At 40.1% G+C, this 16,899-nt stretch overlaps 2 protein-coding genes across 2 annotated transcripts; both read left to right on the top strand.

The window, feature by feature from the left end:
* The first annotated feature begins 5,982 nt into the window (after positions 1 to 5,982).
* On the top strand, positions 5,983 to 13,856 carry LOC131994175 (uncharacterized). Its single transcript, XM_059360643.1, has 2 exons — positions 5,983 to 6,332; positions 12,450 to 13,856. Exon 2 carries the CDS (start codon positions 12,452 to 12,454, stop codon positions 13,355 to 13,357), a length of 906 nt encoding a protein of 301 aa, XP_059216626.1. The 5' UTR covers positions 5,983 to 6,332; positions 12,450 to 12,451; the 3' UTR covers positions 13,358 to 13,856.
* On the top strand, positions 8,366 to 12,391 carry LOC131996772 (uncharacterized). The gene has a single exon (XM_059366682.1). The coding sequence runs from the start codon at positions 8,366 to 8,368 to the stop codon at positions 12,389 to 12,391; it is 4,026 nt and encodes a 1,341-aa protein (XP_059222665.1).
* Positions 13,857 to 16,899: the final 3,043 nt, after the last annotated feature.

The raw sequence follows: 16,899 nt of genomic DNA, 5'->3' as shown, positions 1-16,899 counted from the left end.
TGGCGACAATATTTTAAGTACAAAGCTCAACAACACTTCTGGCACAATGACAAGAATATATATGTGACACCGTCATTTCTTAATAGCCTCCTTTGTTTGGTATTGAATTTATTTATCAAATAATATCACAAATCTTTGCCAATGACACGAACAAAATAATACCTGGCGGTACTGGCAAAGAACAGACATTTTTCCATCAGTGTGTTGTCACCATAGTAACAGCAGGGATATAACTCACATATCAATCAGTTTTTTCGAATCAAATGTTAGCTCATGGATAAGGGACCTTTCTTTTCTAGGCAAATCCAAACGACGTACCACTGGGCAAAACTATTTGTTTCAACAGTATTATATGGCTTAATTACCAAGAAGTATCGCCAACAATAATGTGGTTATATGCGTTAAGCCACTTCAAGCGAGTAGCAATAATATTTAATTTAACGCCCACTATTGGCCTTTTACAATTGGATCTGAATGGAAACGCCAACACGAACAAAGAGAGGGCAGAGTGGTCAAAGCTAATAACAACACATCGGTCCTTTGAATAATGAAAAACGAAATATATATATATACTTTAATATAGTACGAACTTGATGTATAAATTTTGCCCAAATTGTTGGGTGGGGGGGGGGTCCCACCCCAAAAAACCCCCCAACAGGGCTCTTTCACAGCTTTGGGCAATATGGGTACAAACGAAAGGTATTTTAAAGTAGAGTACAAACCTGACATAAAAATGTATCCCTTGGTGTCTGAGGGGCCTCCCCACTCTCCTAAACCATCCGCACGGATATGTTTACCGATTGGAACAATATGGGTATCAAACGAAAGTTATTTAAAAGTAGAGTTCGAACTTGATACACACATCTCGTCCAAGTATTCGGCGGTCCCCCAACCCCAAAAAACACCCCAATAGGACTCTTTCACCGCTGTTGGCAATATGAGTATCAAATGAAAGGTATTTAAAGTAGTAGAGTACAAATCTGGCATAAAAATGTATTCATTGGTGTCTGAGAGGCCTCCTACCCCTCAAAACCCCCCCGGAGGGCATATTAACCAATTGCGACATTATGGACATCAAATGAAAGCTTTTTTAAAGTAGAGTAAAGATCTGATGTAAAAGTATATATTCCCCTGTACCTGAGACGAGTCCCCATCCCCAAAAATCCGCCAGCAGGTCTTATTTACCAATTGGGACAGTATGGATATCAAATGAAAGGTCTTTGCGAATTGAGTACGAATCTGGTATACATATTTGGGATAGAGTCGAGGACCGGCCCACCCACCAAATACCCTTCAATAGGTCTATGTCAGTAGAGGCCACCATAGCGCAGACGTTAGCATGCCCGCCAATGACTCTGAAGACCTGGGTTCGAATCTTGGCGAGACCACCAGAAAAAAATGTTGGCGGTGGTTTCCCCCTCCTAATATTGGCAACATTTGTGAGGTACTATGCCATGTAATACTTCTGTCTAAAGAGGTGTCGCACTGCGGCACGCCGTTCGGACTCGGCTATAAAAAGCGAGCCCCTTATCATTGAGCTTAAACTTGAATCGGACTGCACTCATTGAAATGTGAGAAGTTTGCCCCTGTCCCTTAATGGAATGTTCATTGGCAAGATTTGCATGTCAGTAGAGTTCGAATCTAATGTTGATATAAGTATTCAAGAATCTGGGTCACGTCCAGCCGTCCTGCCGTTCAGCAGGATCGTGACAATAAAGGACTCAAATAAATTGTCTTTTGGGTCTTTTTATCGGGACGAGCGACCCTCTTCTCCCAATAAAAACAACACCAAACTGTCATGTAGGACAACCGAGAATATATTGTACTCAAATGAAAGGATGCGTCTGAGGGCAATCCACCTCTCCCTAACCTACCCAAAAAAGGAATTAAAAATAATATATGAAGGTCGATCACGATAGAATAGGACACCAATTAAAGGTCTTTGGACACCAATCAAAGGTCTTTAGACACCAATCAAAGGTATTTTTACCCTCAAATTGGATCTTTAAAAAAGTGGCATACTAAGTGGTGGCTTTGAAATATGATTTTTAATTTAGATAACAAAAACTACAACAAAATAATAATCTAGTGTAGATCTGTACGAGACCCGTAGCCCTGAATATCTTGATAGCTACCTTCAAAATACATGACATTATGGGGTCAAACAAAATCGTGCTCTAACACGATGCTGATATTATTTCAGTATCCCCCTTAAAAACTCCCTTCAAACCGGCCATGTTTGCCTACTATAGCAATAAGGGCCACAAATAATAAGTATTTGATAGTAGAAAACGAGTTTGACATCCAATTTTGAGGCCAAGTGTTTGGGGATCGTCTAACCCCATAAACTTCCCCTAAACCAATAGCAATTGGGGCTCAAAAAAAAATTAAATATGAGAGAAGCTTACGATGCTGATATTTTTTCAGGGCTAAGTGCGTGGGTGGTCGCCTCACCCTATATACCCCTCAAACCCTCAAACTGGACATATTTGTGATTATGGCAAAAGGGACTCAAATCTGGTATTTGTTTTATAGCCATGTGTTTCAGGGACATCTCTCTTCATAAACGCCCCCTAAACCACACATATATACAGACTTTTGAAATATGTAGCTCCAATGTGATTTTCGGGAGTAGAGTATGAATCTGATATCCACTTTTGGGGCAAAGAGGTTGGCTACTCCAAATCCAAGAGAATGAAGTAGATCTAACATCCAAACTTTAATAGGCGGACTCTCTCCTTGCCATATTTCCAAAAACGCCAGATATCGGAGATGGTTGGGATATATAGGGGGCCGCCCCACCTCCAAAGCCACCAACCAAATTGAATATAAACCAATAATGACAATATGGGAATCAAATGAAAGGTATTTGAGACCAGAGCACGTATATGATATATGGGGATCCGCCTCACTCTCAAAAACACTCCCATACCGCAAATATTTAGCGACCATAGCAATATAAGGCTCAAATAAAAGGAATTTGGCAGTGGAGCACGAAAATAATATCCACATTGGGGCGAAATATCTGAAAGGCCGTACCAGCACCCCCAAACAGGACTTATTTCCTGCCGGTGTATAAGGCTCAGATAAAATAAGAGAGTGAAAGAAGGCGCAGCGGAGCGGGCCCTGTCCAGCTAGTATATATATAACAAGTAAAAGCGTGCTAAGTTCGGCCGGGCCGAATCTTATATACCCTCCACCATGGATCGCATTTGTCGAGTTCTTTTCCCGGCATCTCTTCTTTGGCAAAACAGGATATAAGAAAGGCTTTGCTCTGCTATTAGAGCGATATCAAGATATGGTCCGGTTTGGACTACAATTAAATTATATGTTGGAGACCTGTGTAAAATGTCAGCCAATTCGAATAAGAATTGCGCTCTTTGTGAGCTCAAAAAGTAAAATAGAGAGATCGATTTATATGGGAGCTGTATCGGGCTATGGACCGATTCAGACAATAATAAACACGTATGCTGATGGTCATGAAAGAATCCGTCGTACAAAATTTCAGGCAAATCGGATAATAATTGCGACCTCTAGAGGCTCAAGAAGTCAAGATCCCAGATCGGTTTATATGGCAGCTATATCAGGTTATGAACCGACATGTAATTTATTTGACATAGTTGTTGAAAGTAACAATAAAAAACGTCTTGCGAAATTTCAGCCAAATCGGATAGGAATTGCGACCTCTAGAAGGTCAAGAAGTCAAGTCCCCAGATCTGTTTATATGACAGCTATATCAGGTTATGAACCGATTTGAACCATATTTGGCACAGTTGTTGGATATCATAACAAAATACTACGTGTCAAAATTCATTCAAATCGGATAGGAATTGCGCCCTCTAGAGGCTCAAGAAGTCAAGACCCAAGATCGATTTATATGACAGCTATATAAGGTTATGGACCGATTTGAACCATACTTGGCACAGTTGTTGGGTATCGTAACAAAACACGTCGTGCAAAATTTCATTCCAATCGGATAAGAATTGCGCACTCTAGAGACTCAAGACCCCAGATCGGTTTATATGGCAGCTATATCCAGTTATGGACCGATTTGAACCATACATGGCACAGTTGTTGGATATAATAACGAAACACGTCGTGCAAAATTTCATTCCAATCGGATAAGAATTGCGCACTGTAGCGGCTCAAGAAGTCAAGACCCAAGATCGGTTTATATGTCAGCTATATCAGGTTATGAACCGATTTGAACCATACTTGGCACAGTTGTTGTATACCATAACAAAACACGTCGTGCAAAATTTCATCCCAATCGGATAAGAAATGCGCACTCTAGAGGCTCAAGAAGTCAAGACCCAAGATCGGTTTATATGGCAGCTATATCAAAACATGGACCGATATGGCCCATTTACAATACCAACCGACCTACACTAATAAGAAGTATTTGTGCAAAATTTCAAGCGACTAGCTTTACTCCTTCTGAAGTTAGCGTGCTTTCGACAGACAGACGGACAGACGGACGGACGGACCGACGGACGGACGGACAGACAGACGGACGGACGGACGGACGGACAGACGGACGGACATGGCTAGATCGACATAAAATTTCACGACGATCAAGAATATATATACTTTATGGGGTCTCAGACGAATATTTCGAGTAGTTACAATCAGAATGACGAAATTAGTATACCCCCCATCTTATGGTGGAGGGTATAAAAACAAGTTGCGTGATAGACCGATGGCTGACTGACTGACTGATCATCGTTAGAATCATGAAATTTTGCTCGAATGTTGGTCGTGGGTCATAGGAATAAGGCTGAAGTTAAGGTATTAAAATGTGTTTAGGATAGTCCTAAACTTTTGCTGTCGACTGTAGTCATAATCTAATTTTCAGCACTGTAGCTAGCGGACCATCCATTATATGCACTTACACACACGCACATATGCATGTGCGGGCGGCCACTGGCTACAGGTGCTTTGTTGTTATTTTTCGCTGAATTCCAATGGCAAGCAGAGGCTGCTGGTGTCATCAATTGCAATCATGTTTTTAATGTTTTTCTGTTCATCTAATCGTTCGCCTCGATAGCTCCCCCGTGACAATAACATACGTACATACATACATGCATATATAAAAAAAAGTTAAAGTGCAGTGAACCCAAGAAAAGTAAATAGAAATGAACATAAGGAAAAGTAGAAGTACATAAGTTAAAATAAAACACATAAAGAACTAGACAAAGTGAAAAATATTTAATCAACCAAAATAATTGCTACAAATTTGAACTATTTAAAGCTATATTGCACATTGTTAATAAACCTAAATTTGTGAATTTTTTGTACTTATCTAAAGTTATTTACCTAAAATTATCTACCTAAAATTACATGCTTAAAATACTTACCTTAACCTAAAAATAAAAGGAAACATACATACGAGAAATTAAATACTTACCGAAATCAAGTTAAATATGTGAAGCCTAAAACCTACCTTAAAATTAGTATTGCACAAATTGTTACTTAACCTAAGTGAAATTTCTTTTGAATTTCTGGCAACAATAAAACTGGAAGGTGAAGTTTAAATCTACCTCTTGTCAATCTAGAAGGCAACATAAATACAAGGAGCAAAAGGTTTGTCACAGAACATTATGGTCCTTCGAACCGTATAAGTGAATTTGTTGGTAAAACGAATGTACGGAGTCCAAAGTGATTTAGTCCAGAAGTGATTTTTTTGGTAAATTTTTAAATAAATTTTAAACAATTCAAACAAAAGGAAAAATACATATGTACTTGGTGAAAATCGGTGCTACTTACCTACTACACGGAAAAAAAGAGAAATATATAAATTTACTTACCTATTAAACCTGTGATACTTACCCTATCAAGAACCGTGAGCTTACCTGGTGAAATTCAATACTTAATAATTAACCCTAACAAAGTTTCATTTTGTGCTAAAAAAAAAAAAAAAAAAAAACAACAAAAAATCAATTATACTTACCAAAGAAAATTTCAAACTGAATGAGTGCTAAATAGAGAAAATTTATGTACATATATTTGAATGTGGGTTCAAATTAAACATACAAAAATATTAACAATAAAATAATAACAAAGCTAGAGCGAAAAACATTGTGAGCAAAAATTTAGTGCAAAACCAATTAAACACGCGTCCGGTGTCGGTACAAAAAAAAGAAACACACACAAAAGCAATAACTCGCAGTTCTACATAAGGAACTCTAAAGACTTTGCCAGAAATAAAATTCCGTTACAACGGTAAGGAAGCAGGCACATAAGCCCCAACAAGTGGACAGACAGAGCGTCACCTTACACACACGCAGGCGTATACCCTCACATAATACACACACACATAACAAAATTACAACGTGAGTACAAGATTGTTTTTTCGTTTTTGGCGCGACAAGCCAACGAAATATATTGGGTGCTGCAAGAGAAATCTCCATTTTGGCCTGACCCTGTGTATTTTGTATGTTTGACCCGTGCAAATTTGATTTTTATGAAAATTTGTTTGACCCGCGTATATAAAGTTATTGGGAAAGAATCGTTTGAAACCGGAAATTTTACATTTCTGACCCAGCTCCAGATCTCAAGACTCGTCCAATCAGAAATATTTTTTAGCTTTTCGTACACAATCTTTGGAACCGCCTTATAATTACATTGTCCAAACCCTTAAAAGAAAAAAATTGTTTTAAGACGCCTACATTTGCCGAAAAATCTTTTAGTATTCAAGCACTAAGTTATCGGTTTTGAGTGTGTTTTGCGAATCGGACCTCATTGTTTAGAAGGTTCTCGTTTGTATATGGATTATTTTACAAAAAGCACCCACGAGACCCGGGCTTAAGAAATTGGTGTTGTGATTGATATTTTTGACTCGCTGGCCTCATATCCCTCGTTCTTCTGGATTTACAGAAAGAATTACCTGTTTGTTTTTCAATCCGCCACTACTAAACGAGCAAGACGTTTTTGCGTATATTTGTCATTCTTGTGCCTGAAATCGGTATCTGACCCTTCAAAAAGTACATTTCTGAAAGGTGGTCATACACTGACTGAGATTACCATTTTGTTTTATCTTCTCTGACTTTGTGTAGTAAAGAATAAAGTTTGAAGCAAGAAACTTGTAGGCAAAATGGACAAGGCAAAAAGGGAGCAATTTGCAAATAGCATAAATGATTTGGTAGATTTCGACAGCACATACTCTGCTGCGAAATATGAGGATAACGTACATGTACTTGAGGCTATGAGAGTAGAACTAAATTCTCTGTGGAGCAATGTCAAGAGAACGTACATGGATTGTCGGGATCATATGCCAGCGACCTCAGAGGAGGCACCCATAGACAAGACTAAGCTTCGGACACATTATAAGGAAGGTCGGGAATGCTACATGAGAGTCATAAGTTCATTAAACGCCGAAATTAACGCACTCAATGATCAGGCTGCCCAGGAGATGGTGGAACGAAACTCTCAGCCGCCACCAGGACCCCAAGATATGGATTTCATGCCAGTTTCAAGACTCCCTCCGTGCGATACAGACACATTTAAGGGAGGATACACAGACTGGCCGACATTTAGAGATCTCTTCACAGCCATATATATTAAAAATTCAAGACTAAGCAACGTTGAGAAGCTTTTTCATCTCACTCAGAAGACTGCAGGGGAAGCAAGGGAAATCATCAGTCACGTTCCTCTGACTAACGACGGGTTTCTACGAGCTTGGTCAAATTTGACTGACCGCTATGAAAATAAACGGATGCAAGTCAATGAGCAGCTAAAAATTCTTTTCAATCTGCCAAATGTTAGCACAGACTCTAGCAACTCAATTCAGAAATTGCAACGCACAGTAAATAGTTGTATTCAGACCCTAGACACACTTAGCGTAGAGGTTAAGGGATGGGACCCAATCCTAATATACCTCTGTTCAATAAAGTTACCAAGATCGTTTTTGGAAGACTTTGAGAATTCATTGGAAGATTGTAAAGTTCTTCCGACGTGGTCTAATTTCGATAAGTTTTTGACAAATAAATTCAAGACTCTCGAGTCTGTGGGCAATATTAGGCCAACCTTTTCCAGGCAGCCACAAAATAAATATGAAAATCAGAAAAAAGACAGATTTGTGAACAATTTTCAAACAAATGTGTCACATAAAGCACAAAGTTCAAGGGTAAGAGACAACAATACGATGACACAATCAGCGACAACTCGAACTGATCAGAGCTGTCAAATTTGCAAGGCCGCACATTTCATTCGAGATTGTCCCAAGTTTATAGAAAAGAATGTGAACGACAGGATTCACGTTGTAAAAATTTCTCACTTGTGTTATAATTGCCTATCATCCAATCATGGGGTAAAGGATTGTAAAAGTAGATTCACTTGTAGAGAATGTAACTCGCGACACCACACAATGTTACATAAAGGCACTCAGACCCAATCTAGCAGTCAAGACCCAGCGAGAGATGCAGTACGTCCTAGTACCAGTGCTGCAGCTCTAACAACAATTATACAGTCCACTTCGAACTTAGAAAATGACAACTTTACTACCTTGACCCTCCAGAATAACCAAATTTGCCAGCGTCATCCTAGGGGGACCCTATTGTTCACTGCCATGGTTCAAATAGAATCGCGAGGACAGTTATACGATGCCAGGGCAATCATTGACTCTGGGTCGCAATCTACATTTATTTCGGAGAAATTGAAAAACAAGTTGAGTCTGTCGACAAGGCGAAATTTAGTTCATGTCACGGGGCTTAGCCAAATGGTAGCGGAGACCTCAACGAAAACTTGTCTTTTTACATTACGTTCACGATTAGACCCCTGTTACGAATTAGAGGTGTGGGCACCCGTTTTGAAGACCCTGCCTTCTAATCTGCCTCCACAGAATTTAGACCTTGCACAACTTCGAGATGTTGCCAACCTTGATTTGGCGGATCCGAAATTTTACATTAGCCAACCGGTTGACCTTCTAATAGGAATGGATATAGGACCCTTAATCTTCGATATTGGATCCCCTATGAAATCAATCGGGTCGCTCTTAGCGCAAAATACTGTTTTTGGATGGATCATTGGAGGACCCATCATACAAGAGACTTCGGACGCTAGCCGAGTCTCATTACACAACACAATCTCAATAGAAAAGATTTTGACACGTTTTTGGGAGGTGGAGGAGACCCCAAAAAAGATTTTAAGGTCAGAAGAAGACCTGTTTTGTGAGCAAAACTTCAGAAAAACGACTCGACGCGACTCAAATGGAAGGTACATTGTGACCCTCCCCTTTAAAAGTTGTGAAGTGGTAGGAAATTCTAGGAATATTGCAATGGCACAATTCTATAGAATGGAAAGGAAGCTTCAAAAGACCCAAGAAATCAAGGAGCAATATGATAACGCCATTCTCGAATACCTAGAACTTGGGCATATGAGGAAGATTTCTGCAAATGAAATATCCAAGACACCAAATTTCTATTTGCCACATCATGCGGTCATCAAACCAGACCGACTCACAACGAAACTTAGGGTTGTTTTCAACGCGTCAAGTCCTTCGTCAAATAAAAAAAGCCTCAATGATAACTTGTTTTCTGGACCCATTTTGCAACAAGACCTTGTTTTACAAATCTTGAAGTGGAGATTCTTCAAATATGTTTTTAATGCGGATGTCACAAAAATGTATAGACAGATCCTTCTCGACCCTAGTCAGACCCGGTTTCAAAGAATACTCTTTAGAAAATCTCCAACAGACCCAGTTGAGGATTTTGAGCTCTTGACGGTCACATTTGGAGTAAATTGCGCACCATTCCTTGCAATCCGGACACTTCTTCAACTTGCGGAAGATGTGACGGACACATATCCACTGGCGTCAAAAATTATACGAGAACATCTGTATGTTGACGACGTATTAGCCGGGGCCCACACACTCGAAGAAGCCATTGCATCTAGAAAAGAGTTAATCGTTGCTTTGGAATCGGCTGGATTTAAACTCATGAAATGGACGTCGAATAATCACAAAGTCATTCAGGATCTACCGGCAGAACAACTGTTTCCCGTAAATTGGCTGGAGCTATCTGAAGACTCCTCAACAAAGACCCTTGGCATAAGATGGCATATTTCTGGGGATTACTTCACTCTTACTCAACCTTCACGAGAATTTAGACAATCTTACACAAAAAGAGAAGTTCTATCGGCAATAGCGAAACTGTTTGACCCCTGCGGGTGGTTGGCCCCAATTGTTGTCGTAGCTAAGCTGGTTATGCAGCAAGTATGGCTAGACAAAATCGACTGGGATGACGCGCTTAAGTCAATAACTCTGATAAATTGGCAGAACTTTGTTAAAAACTCAGGGGCTATAGAATCGGTTAAGATTCCAAGGTGGATACGTTTCACACCTGGATCCAAGGTCGAGGTACACGGTTTCTGTGATGCTTCGGAGAGCGCATATGGAGCCGCCTTATATATAAGGGTGGAGCATGACAACCACCAAACCGACACCTTTCTCTTAGCCGCAAAGACCCGCGTGGCCCCGATCAAAAAGATTTCTTTGCCGAGACTCGAACTATGTGGAGCAGTACTGCTCTCGAAGTTAGCTTCAGCAACCATAACAAACCTTCAGATTTCGAAATTTACGACACAATTTTGGACAGATTCCACAATTGTTTTATCGTGGCTTAGGAAACCGCCGTGCGCTTGGAGCACATTCGTGGGAAACCGCGTTTCAGAAATTCTGGAAAATGTTGGCAATGAGAACTGGCGCCATGTAGACTCTGAGAGTAACCCTGCGGATATTGCGAGTAGAGGCTGCACACCTTCCGACTTGCAAGACCATAGTTTATGGTGGCACGGTCCGCAGTGGTTGATTTTGCCTAAAGATCGGTGGCCAGCCTTTCAAGTTCCTGAAGACACAAACCTGGAAGAGAAGACGGTTAAAGTCTTGGCTACATCATCCTTTGAAGACCCATTAATTAGATTTTCATCATTGTCTCGTGCATACAGGGTGATAGCCTACACTTTGCGTATTTGGCGAAATACGGGTTCTAATCGATCACATCTTAGGGTTTCATCTTTGGAGATTACAGCTGAGGAAATTCAGGATGCAAAACGTCGTCTACTCATTATGACTCAACAGAACTATTTCTCACCCGAATATCATGATTTACGACAAAACACTAGAATTTCCTCCAGCAGTAGCCTTCTGACCCTAAACCCATTCATAGACTCTAATGGATTAATGCGGGCTAATGGGCGCCTTGTACAGTCTCCCGTTTTAACGTACGATGAGAGACACCCTATTCTTTTACCATATGAAGCCAGACTCACACAGCTTTTAGTAGAGTTCACTCATCGAATAACTCTTCACGGAGGAAACCAACTTATGACCCGAGTTTTGCGATCTGAATTCTGGATATTCAGATTAAAGCCTTTGGTAAAAAAGGTTATCCATAACTGCAAAACTTGTATTTTGTATCGAAAACATTCGCAGTCTCAGATCATGGCTTCCTTGCCACCTGAGCGAACTACACTGTCTAGACCCTTCAATAACACTGGGGTTGATTTCGCAGGACCCTTCAATATAAAGAACTATTCGGGACGTGCATGCGTTATAACGAAAGGTTACATTTGTATTTTCGTCTGTTTTGCTACCAAGGCCGTTCACTTGGAAGCTACAAGTGACTTGTCCTCACAATCTTTTCTAGCCGCATTTTCACGATTTATAGGCCGACGGGGCTGCCCTTCATGTATATACTCCGACAATGGGAAGAATTTCGTGGGAGCCTCAGACATTTTGAAAAAAGGTCGCCTTGAGCTTTTTAAGACTCTTCGGAATCAAGTCTCACAGCTAAACGCATATCAAAATCTTACGTGGAGGTTCATACCTCCGGGCGCCCCTCATATGGGTGGCCTGTGGGAGGCGGGAGTCAAATCTCTCAAAACCCACCTTCGTAAACTTATTCCAAAGATGAATTTTACATTTGAGGAACTTTCTACAATATTAGCTCGTATAGAAGCTTGTTTGAATTCACGACCCTTGAGTGCAGCTAGTGACGACCCCAACGACTTTTCACCGCTTACTCCTGGTCACTTTCTTATCGGAACACCCATTCTTGCGCCAGCTGAGCCCAACGTCTCTGACCAAGACTTGACCCTTGCAAATAGATGGAAACGGCTCAAGATTGTTTCTCAACATTTTTGCATGCGCTGGAAGTCAGAATACCTCAAAGAACTTCACCGTAGAACAAAATGGAAATACCAGCAGGATAATCTTAGAGAAAATGACTTAGTCGTTATCAGGGACGATAGGTTTCCTCCCACTGAATGGGTTATGGGCCGCGTTGAAAAAACTTATCCAGGAACCGACCAAAATACACGAGTCGTCGACGTTAGAACCCCTCACGGTACCCTGAGTAGACCCATAACTAAACTGGTCAAACTTTTTTCCGCCTGACTAGGCTGTTGCGCCTCTAACCAAAAACAAAGTACTCCTCCAAACCTTCTCTTTTCAGATATGGCAGCCTACTTACCACGGCCGGAAGAAGAGCGCTCGAGAGGGAGGGAACGTCGGCAAGGAAGGAATGGTGAAAGAGCAGCAGCCTCACCAGTGCGGCAACATTCGGGCAATCGACGACATGTTGATAGGCATGGAAGACCCACCACTTGGCAGTATTCCTGTGGGCTGTGCCAACAGGATCATGCGCTCAGCTCCTGCGCAAGGTTTCGGGGCCTGACCCCGTTCCATCGTTATGAGACCGTTGAACGTCGTGGTTACTGTCGCAACTGCCTAGCACGGAGCCACTTAGCGCCCGATTGTCCGTCTATCACCGGGTGCCGACACTGCAACTACAGACACCATTCCCTTCTACATGGAGCGTCCCAATTAGACAACAGTCTAGAACCAGCTATTCGGGATGATGGATCGCTCAAGCTGGACATCGTACTCGTCCCCACAGCTACGGTACGGGTATCGGAGGACGGCGTCGACAGGTGGTCTTCTATTCGGGCCCTAGTTAACCAAGGATCCACCATGTCGCGCATTGCCTACTCCACTTATCGGCGTCTTGGTCTGCGTTCATTCACGTATCGTGGCAATCGGTTTGCGCATTTCAGGCTGATGCCCCGAAATGTCAACAGTACCTGGGCGTTAAGAGTGAACGCCTTAATAACTGACAATTTGCCGACCCGACCCTACTCCGATCCAATCATCGATGACCCGACCCAGGACTTCACCAATAACACCCTTGCAGATATGGACCCACGCTCTAATACGCCAATCGATCTGGAGCTTGGCGCTGATGTGTACCCAGCTCTCCAAAGGGAAGGCAAGGTGGCTACTGGACTAGGCGATGTTTATGCCTATCCAACCACTCTTGGCTACATTCTTACTGGCCCCATCAGAAACCTACCTCGAGAGTAATGTTAAACCTAAGTCTTGATATACATATACACTTGTCACGGGGGGTGAGAATGTTTAGGATAGTCCTAAACTTTTGCTGTCGACTGTAGTCATAATCTAATTTTCAGCACTGTAGCTAGCGGACCATCCATTATATGCACTTACACACACGCACATATGCATGTGCGGGCGGCCACTGGCTACAGGTGCTTTGTTGTTATTTTTCGCTGAATTCCAATGGCAAGCAGAGGCTGCTGGTGTCATCAATTGCAATCATGTTTTTAATGTTTTTCTGTTCATCTAATCGTTCGCCTCGATAGCTCCCCCGTGACAATAACATACGTACATACATACATGCATATATAAAAAAAAGTTAAAGTGCAGTGAACCCAAGAAAAGTAAATAGAAATGAACATAAGGAAAAGTAGAAGTACATAAGTTAAAATAAAACACATAAAGAACTAGACAAAGTGAAAAATATTTAATCAACCAAAATAATTGCTACAAATTTGAACTATTTAAAGCTATATTGCACATTGTTAATAAACCTAAATTTGTGAATTTTTTGTACTTATCTAAAGTTATTTACCTAAAATTATCTACCTAAAATTACATGCTTAAAATACTTACCTTAACCTAAAAATAAAAGGAAACATACATACGAGAAATTAAATACTTACCGAAATCAAGTTAAATATGTGAAGCCTAAAACCTACCTTAAAATTAGTATTGCACAAATTGTTACTTAACCTAAGTGAAATTTCTTTTGAATTTCTGGCAACAATAAAACTGGAAGGTGAAGTTTAAATCTACCTCTTGTCAATCTAGAAGGCAACATAAATACAAGGAGCAAAAGGTTTGTCACAGAACAAAATGTATCAAAAAGTACGAAATGGTACATACTTCCTGATTTAAATTTAAGAGAGTGCAGAAAAAAGAAACTTTAGTGAAAAACAAGTGAAAGCGTGCTAAGTTCGGCCTGGCCGAATCTTATATACCCTCCACCATGGATCTCATATGTCGAGTTCTTTTCCCGGCATATCTTCTTAAGCAAAAAAGGAAATAAGAAAAGATTTGCTCTGCTTTTAGAGCGATATCAAGATATGGTCCGGTTTGGATCACAATTAAATTATATGTTGGAGACCTGTGTAAAATGTCAACCAATTCGAATAAGAATTGCGCCCTTTGTGGGCTCAAGAAGTAAAATAGAGAGATCGATTTATATGGGAGCTGTATCGGGCTATAGACCGATTCAGACCATAATAAACAGGTACGTTGATGGTCATGGTCCGACGTACAAATTTCAGGCAAATCGGATAATAATTACGACCTGTAGAGTCTCAAGAAGTCAAGATCCCATATCGGTTTATATGGCAGCTATATCAGGTTATGAACCGATTTGAACCTTATTTGACACAGTTGTTGAAAGTAAGAATAAAATACGTCATGCAAAATTTCAGCCAAATCAGATAGGAATTGCGCCCTCTAGAAGTTCAAGAAATCAAGTCCCAAGATCTGTTTATATGGCAGCTATATCAGGTTATGAACCGATTTGAACCATACTTGGCACAGTTGTTGGATATAATAATAACAAAACACGTCGTGCAAAATTTCATTCCAATCGGATAAGAATTGCGCATTCTAGAGGCTCAAGAAATCAAGACCCAAGATCGGTTTATATGGCAGCTATATCAAAACATGGACCGATATGGGCCATTTACAATACCAACTGACCTACACTAATAAGAAGTATTTGTGCAAAATTTCAAGCGGCTAGCTTTACTCCTTCGGAAGTTAGCGTGCTTTCGACAGACAGACGGACGGACGGACAGACGGACGGACATGGCTAGATCGACATAAAATGTCGCGACGATCAAGAATTTATATACTTTATGGGTCTCAGACGAATATTTCGAGTAGTTACAAACAGAATGACGAAATTAATATACCCCCCATCTTATGGTGGAGGGTATAAAAAAGAATCTGCTCAAAGTTTCAGCTCAATATCTCTATTTTTAAAGACTGTAGGGTGATTTCAACAGACAGACGGACGGATGGACATGGCTGGATCGTCTTAGATATTTACACTGATCAAGAATACTTTAGAGGGTCGGAATGGATATTTCGATGTGTTGCAAACGGAATGACAAAATGAATATACCCCCATTCTTCGGTGATGGGTATAAAAACATGTTATCTGGCACGAAAGTTGTGTCTATGATTGAATGTATTTCGTAATGAGAAGGATGCCCCCGAATAGCTGATGAGTAGCCGGCTCTGCCACCGTTCCAATTTAGCACCTGAAGAGATACTTACCGTACACCAGGCAATCATAACATACAGCAATGAAATGAACAATTTTAAGGACTCGGAAACACAATTTGAAAGCCCCTAAATGATCACGCAGTCTATTGTACATTTTAAAATAATTATTTCAAATGAAATTTTGCTTATTTTTTTTTTCTTGGAATTCCATGATTCACAATATATATATGGTTAAGGAGTGAAATCTATCAGTCAATAGAAAGCGTTGATTCAAGTAGAAATTTGTTAGTTCTGTTGGCTTTGAAGGTAGATTTCGGCACAATGAAACATTACGTAAAAAATTTTAAAATTTACTTTTTGAATTTTTTACAATGGAAAGATTTTGCGAATAATGATTTCTTAAGTGTTATGTACTAAAATTGCACGTTGACAAAAATTCCATGCTTCCTAATGGTGCATATTTAGTTCATAGTTCGTGTTTTACAGCGAAAAAAACATGTTTTTCAAAACTGCAAATATATCACCGAAAACATAACACATTTATTGAAATTTTATCATAAATAATAGGAATGCCATAATAGATAAAATCAGAAAGTAATTTTGCTTCAAAACCTATTATCTACAAAAAGTAATCGTGAAATACATTAGCAGACTATGAGAGGAAGTGGTATATTACACATACGTTAGGTTAGGTCAGTCTGAAAAGAGGGTGCAGATGTTAATCCGCCCCATGCCACTATGGACCTACACCTAAGCCAGTAATCGGCTTGGCGTAGGTCCTGCTATAACAGAAATCTGTTGGTGTTTCTGATTTTAAGTTCTACCACCTTTTCATATTTTATCGCCAATAAATTTGAGTAGAAACTTCGTAAAAATTGGTCGAACAATTATAATTTAGTTGCTTAATGTTTTTAGTTTGTTTGCGTAAAATTTAATGGAAACAATAACCTGTTGAAATCATAAAACTATTTTGAGAACAAAAATAAGCGCAAGTGAAAAAATTTCATCGAAATGCTGAAGCTGATTGGGAGAAACTTTCATTATTAAACTGATATATTCGCAAAGACAACCAAACTTGAAGACTTTGAAAGATAAGGATTGGCCTACGAATAGTGTGTTGGCGATGAGTATGAAATTCAGCTCTAACTCTGACCAAATGTCTGCGCAGGTGGGTTAGCATTAGAATCATCTTAACCAAAAACTTGTATGCTCAAAATAAGAAAATAATTTTTATTTCAATCAATATTTCAAAGGAAAATAAGATTTCAAATGTTACTCAATGATTTATGCCGACACTT

The sequence above is a fragment of the Stomoxys calcitrans genome, chromosome 1 (genome assembly GCF_963082655.1).
Source record: "Stomoxys calcitrans chromosome 1, idStoCalc2.1, whole genome shotgun sequence".
Classification (NCBI taxonomy): Eukaryota; Metazoa; Arthropoda; class Insecta; order Diptera; family Muscidae; genus Stomoxys; species Stomoxys calcitrans.
Note: the sequence above shows the minus strand (reverse complement) of the source record. Positions and strands in the feature narration are given on the sequence as shown.

Bases quoted from the DNA above. Each gene is read 5' to 3' on its own strand.
- LOC131996772 (XM_059366682.1), top strand. From the start codon at position 8,366: ATGTTACATAAAGGCACTCAGACCCAATCTAGCAGTCAAGACCCAGCG.
- LOC131994175 (XM_059360643.1), top strand. From the start codon at position 12,452: ATGGCAGCCTACTTACCACGGCCGGAAGAAGAGCGCTCGAGAGGGAGG.